At 40.1% G+C, this 6,146-nt stretch overlaps 1 protein-coding gene across 1 annotated transcript; it reads right to left on the reverse strand.

Annotated features, from left to right (window-relative positions):
• Positions 1-471: 471 nt before the first annotated feature.
• endou (endonuclease, polyU-specific) lies at positions 472-5,661 on the reverse strand. The gene is made up of 9 exons (XM_037778615.1): positions 5,538-5,661; positions 5,299-5,421; positions 5,090-5,212; positions 2,703-2,889; positions 2,408-2,613; positions 1,140-1,253; positions 944-1,050; positions 702-844; positions 472-624 (listed from the first exon to the last, which is right to left on the reverse strand). The coding sequence occupies exons 1-9, from the start codon at positions 5,593-5,595 to the stop codon at positions 504-506; spliced, it is 1,182 nt and encodes a 393-aa protein (XP_037634543.1). The 5' UTR covers positions 5,596-5,661; the 3' UTR covers positions 472-503.
• Positions 5,662-6,146: the final 485 nt, after the last annotated feature.

Genomic DNA, 6,146 nt, shown 5'->3' on the forward strand with positions numbered 1-6,146 from the left:
CTGCCATCGCAGCCGCTCTCTCTCTCTTGCTTCACCACTCACTTCCCTCGTAAACACTGACTCTGCTCCAAATGACCTACGCTACTCTTACAATAACTAGCTCTAGATTAGGCCATTCAAGTTTTTGCCTCTGCCACCGTAGTTCTCTTACATGCTTTGCACATGGGAGAGGCTTCAGTTGGTTGCAATCTGCAACCTCACCGCTAGATGCCGCCAGATCCTACACACTGTTCCTTTAATTGACAGGTTTACTGCGACTGAAAAGTGACGATGAGGGGTCTGACAAAGCGTCAGTATGTGACGAGTTGGAATGAGAACATGTTTCACATTTATATCACCACATACTGTATCTTTTAACTTTTAAACAGAAAAGTTTAATTAAATTTATGAATAGCTCTCACTGAGAATAGTGCTTCTGTTGGGAATATTATCATTCAAAGTGTTTACATCACGAGTGCAATGAGACACAAGCAGATTTGCTTATTATTTATTAGATGGCAGCTTCAGTTCCTGGGGGATGCAGGAAAAGCAGAGCCGATGTACATCTTCCCATCACCATAGAAGGAATTATTCCAGGTGTAAGTCTGGATAATGAGCTCCTTCCCTCCAAGGCTCAGACGACACCTGTAAATGGATAATAAAAAAAAATCAAAATCGGAAGAGATTCACATGTAAGAAAACATCACAGGACATGTACTCACTGTTTTCCAGGGCGAGCGATGTAGCAGAGGCTGTATAAGGCAAAGTCAAATTCAGGGCTGCAGCCAATGACTGCAGAGCCGACCTGCTTGAAGTAGCCTTCCCACATGAACTGCATCCCCATGACGTCAGGGTAGGTAGTCCACTGAGATCAGGTGAAAGAAAGAAAGAGGGTAAATGAAGGGAGTGCTACGTATGTCACAGTTTAAATCAACATATTGAGGTCTGTATTGTGGATGCTTACAGGCCCGTTGAAGCTGTGGCTGTAGTAGTTCAGCTTTCCTCTTTTCTCAAGGAGATAAAACTGGATCCAGTTGTGGAAACCAGACACTTTTCCTCCCTTGACCTCTCCTATTACAGAATGTGTTTCTTAATAATCACAAAGAAATACAAATATGTATATATCTGCGGAATTTGAAAGAAATCTGCTCTCTCCGAACCTGCAAAGATGTGTTCGAAGCCGCTGGAGTCCATCTTGTTGTTGTTGCGGGAGTACAGACCAAACCACATCATCTTCAGGTCCTGAATGAACTCTTCCTCTGATGCATAGACGGCTTAAAATACAGAATAACACACACTTTAAACACTAGAGGTTTTCAAACTGAGAGGGCGAGACGTGAGGCAAAGATACTGCTAGTGGTAAAAGGTACTTTAAAACCCTTATTGCCCGATTGCAGCAATGTGAGTCACTCCTTCTCTGAAACATAGACTGTATATAAGAAGTGGACGTAGTCACCGTGGCGTCACCCATTGGTTTGTGGACTGCCGTTTTGAAGCCTTGAGTTCGGCATTTTGGCCGTCGCCATCTTGGTTTCTGGCCATCTCCGTCTTGTTTTTTTGCAACCAGAAGTGACACAAGAGGGTGGAGCTATGTACAACCGACTGCTGAATAAGACAATTTTAATCAACTAAAATGTTACAATTAATTTTCTCAAACTGAAAACACGCTGTGAAAGGGTTAAAGTTGTAAGACGAAAACACAGACAACTCCTAGACCGGACAACGCCGTCGTAACGACCTGTCAATCACGAACGACGTTACCACGGTTTTGCACTTGGCAGCTCACGTTATCGCAGACTTGAAAAAGGGAGGAGTGAGCGGAGGGGTATTCAGTTGGTTAAAATCTGTAACCACACCACTAGATGTCGCCAAATCCTACACACTGTACTTTTAAATTGAAATTCATATAGAAAAAACAAACTGGGCTTAAATTGTAACTCACAGCTAACTCACTGACTCTATGGCAGCATTATAGCCTACATCTTGTCTACATCTGGCAAAGCATTATGGGGACTGTAGGCCTAGTTCCAAAACTTAGAGCATGATTATCCCCCAGGTAGAAGTAAGATAAAGAATAATAAGAGGACTGACAAAATCCATCAATGTTAACTTTTTTCATGTTGCACTAGCAATATATTGTAGAGTAGAGTAGAGTAGAGTAGAGTAGAGTAGAGTAGAGTAGAGTAGAGTAGAGTACAGTACAGTACAGTAGAGTAGAGTAGAGTAGAGTAGAGTAGAGTAGAGTAGAGTACAGTACAGTACAGTAGAGTAGAGTAGAGTAGAGTAGACTAGAGTAGAGTAGAGTAGAGTAGAGTAGAGTAGAGGGTATTGATGAGCACACAGTGTCAGACTTCCCTGCACTCGAGCATTAGCATCACCAGACCAGTATGTGCTCAACCAGCGTGCTATTACATGTGGACCTGGTTACCTTTGGTGAGGAGGAACGCAAACAGCTCTCTGCCCAGCTCAGTGTTGGACATGGTCTCCTTGAGGAAGGTTTCCTGCTCAGCCAGCTGCTGAGGACTGAAGTCCTCCGCCTGTCCGGTCATCCTGTCGTAGTTGTCCAGCACAGCCAGCAGAGCAGCGTAGGTGGGTTTGGAGAACAGAGACTCCTCATTCAGGTATCGGAACAAGCTGGAAGCACAAAAACAAACACAAAATGACACTGAAAAGCTGTACTGTATACATCAAGAGTGGTGTGCTGATAAGATTGGTCTTCTCACGGTGCAGAGGAGAGGTCGTCCTTGGAGCTCGTCTGAGAGTCGGGCACCAGAGCCTGAGGGTCAATGATCAGCTCTGAGGCTGAAGCCTTGTTTGAGTCCAGAGCGTAGAGCGTCTCGGAGAGAGCCTTGATCTCAGCATCAGTGATCACACTACCTCCACCTCCTCCTCCTCCACCTCCTCCGTCACCTGCACAACATCACAAACATACACAGATTATGTCTTTATCATATTTGTGTTGTTAACCTAGAATAGTGATTAATGCATTTCTGTGGTACATGTGGTATTAGTGATGGAGTGTTATTAAGAGCATCTACTCAAGTACTTAAGCACAGATTTGAGGTATTTTACTTGATAACTTCCATTTTATGATACTTTATGCTTCTTTACTCGACAACATTTCAGAGGAAAATACTGTACTTTTTACTCCACTACATTTATTTTATATGTATGAATTACTTCTCAGATTAAGATTTTATATACATTACAAACAGACCATATAATCAGTATATAAATATGATGTTAAATACTATTAGAAGATATAATATATTCTTATATATGTATAATCAAACATTGCAACAGTAAAATAAAATAGTTTGACTGAGCTCCACCTCAAGCAGCTCCAACATTAAAATGCTGTTTTCATCAGTAATGATAATAATGTAAACACCCTGTACTCATTCTTCATAATGAGTACATTTACTTTCCATACTTAACATTTTACATACATTTAGTTGGTAATACTAAATTAAATTTAAAGTAAGACTTGTAATAGAGTATATTTATTTTGCAATATTGCTACATTTATTTAAGTGAAGGATCTGAATACTTATTCCACCACTGGGTATTAATACTGTAGAAGGAGGGAGCAGATTAAGTTGAGAGAAGAGCAAACTAAACCCTCTTTTGCTCTCAGTGTGTTTTTTTTTAGCCCAGCAGCGACACCCGCTGGTCAACTACTGAAAGAAGATTTGACCAAGAGAGGTCGGCCACACAAACCAACAGTGGTGGAAGAAGTATTCAGATCCTTTACTTAAGTAAAAGTACCAATACCACAATGTAAAAATAAAAGTTCTTCATTTAAATTATTATCAACCAAATGTACTTAAAGTATCAAAATTAAAATGACTTCTGTTTTGCAGAAATTCTGTCCCTGTGATTGATATGTTGATATAATATTATAAAGAATTACATTATTAATACTGATGCATAAGGAGCTTTTAATGTCGTAGCTGGTTGAGGTGGAGCTAATTTTAACTACTTGATTAGGTAGCAGTGGTTCCCAACCTAGGGGTCAGGCTCCTACAAAGGGTCACAAGATGAATTTGAGGGGTCGTGAGATGATTAATAGGAGAAGAAAGAAGAAGAAAAACAAAATTATGATACACGATTTGCGACTTTACACGACTTTTCTCTAATCCACTGGTTTCCAACCTGGGGGTCCCGACCCCCATAAGGGGTCGCAAGGCCTTCTTGATTTCAAGGGGGGTAAGACAACTTTTTAAAAGTATATATAGATACACAGTTGGCCTGTATCTCAGCATTTCATTTATTTCTGTGAAGAAAACTAAATGATTTTTTAATTTATTATTTAAAATATAAACCTAAAACAAATCTCCAGGATAAGGACACGATGGAGACCTAAAGCAGCCTCATCCTGCATTAGAAAAGTACACAGTTAAAACAACCAAAGAGCTAATAGAACAATGGCCAAGCGCCAGGGAGAATAATAAAATAAATAAAAATAAAACATACACAATACAGAGAATTGGATTAAAAGTCCCTAAAATAACAGGAAACTCCTCTCTGATGAAATACTCACAGGAAATAATCTGCTCACAATGCATCCAAATCGCTCGTTTTACACAAACTTCCAGCAGTTATTGCGTTCACTATTTGGGTTATTTGTACAGTTTATCAGTTGTTCTTTACTGTTATGGTTATGCAGTGAATATAATATGAAATATCCATAAAATATGTCACTTAGTCAGGGGTCGTCAGTTTACTCAATGATTGAAAAGGTGTCCCTGAAGGAAAAAGGTTGGGAACCAGTGGTCTAATCTTTGCCTTTTTTGTGAAATATTGGATGATTTGACCTCTTTGAGCCTCAAACAGTTATTTAGATGAAACTGTCTGAAGTTTAGAGGGAGAATCTCTTTTAACAACTCATAATTATCTGATTGAGCAACTGATCTTAAGTGCAGACACCATATAGGGCTGATTGTTCGACTGCTTAGATTCGGTGTCCACCATGGGAAAGTGACCAGGTGTCGTACTGTAAGTAGAGTAGCTGCTCAGGAAACACAAACAGATAGAAACTAGCTGGCTATCAGAGGTGATATAATGCACTGTGTGGTACGTGCTATAGGTGATATGTGGTTGGTCTTACTGTCACAGAGGTTTGCGTAGTCGCTGCAGCAGTTTTTGTGCTGGGGACACTTGGAGTTGCAGTGGCACTTGTTGTCAGGGTTGTATTTCTCATCACATCTACCTTTACAAGATGTTGATCCAGCTGTAGGGGAAAAAACACACTCATGTGATGTTTTTCTTCAGAAGTCTGCAATGTTTTAATGATTAGTTATAAAATAAGTCACTCACCTTTACATGTTTCAGCGTAGTCAGAACAGCAGTCTCCAAAGCGCTCACAGGACGTGTTACACTGACAGGAGAAGTTATTGTCTGTTCCATAACCACATCGACCCACACATGAGTCCAGGGTGTCTGACAATCAACAGCACAGATTAGTATCTTAATGACAATCCTGTTTGTAACATGGTTATACATGAACCTGTAATAATAGCTTATATGGTGATAATAGAGCAGAAACACTGACTTACTGCTGTATCCCTGGTGGAACAGGGTCACCCATAGTGCAAGTACAGCAATGACCTTCATCTTGGCTCAGCTGCAACCTGGAAAAAACAAAGTGAACTGACTGTTTGTCCCCCCTTTATAGCAAGTTTCACCTGACCAATCCAGACGCAACACTCACATTAACCCAGCCCATAAGTCAGGAGGTCAATCACTCCATCGTGAATAATGATTATGTTGAAGAACAGGACCTTTTAACAGTATTTTTTTTGTAATGCGGGATAACATCCGCTCCACCTGTCTTAATCTTTGCTAAGGTGCTGGAAGCATCACAAGATGATAGAAAAGATATCCGCACACTTAGATGATGTATTTCACTTTATTCTAAGCTTTCAGTCTGTCAGACCTTCATCACAGCATACATTTTTTTTTTTAAAGTGTAAATAAACTTTCTCTCTATCTCATCTCTGTGAAACTGGACACCTGCTTAGCACAGAGGCGGCGCTTTAATGTGTAAACATAAAACCATATCAAGGTGTGAGCTGTGATAATCAAAGTGATAATTTTGCACTGTTTTTAATGTTATTTCTGTTATAATGAAACTATTCGCCAAATGTCTCTTTTAGCCTATTGCA

The sequence above is a fragment of the Sebastes umbrosus genome, chromosome 1, assembly GCF_015220745.1.
Source record: "Sebastes umbrosus isolate fSebUmb1 chromosome 1, fSebUmb1.pri, whole genome shotgun sequence".
Taxonomy (NCBI): domain Eukaryota; kingdom Metazoa; phylum Chordata; class Actinopteri; order Perciformes; family Sebastidae; genus Sebastes; species Sebastes umbrosus.

Excerpts from the sequence above, each read along its gene's own strand:
- endou (XM_037778615.1), bottom strand. The coding sequence starts at position 5,595 with ATGAAGGTCATTGCTGTACTTGCACTATGGGTGACCCTGTTCCACCAG. Across the intron at positions 5,213-5,298 it reads CTACGCTGAAACATGTAAAG|CTGGATCAACATCTTGTAAA; the intron begins GTGAGTGACTTA and ends TTTCCCCTACAG. Across the intron at positions 1,254-2,407 it reads TGCGTTCCTCCTCACCAAAG|CCGTCTATGCATCAGAGGAA; the intron begins GTAACCAGGTCC and ends CTGTATTTTAAG.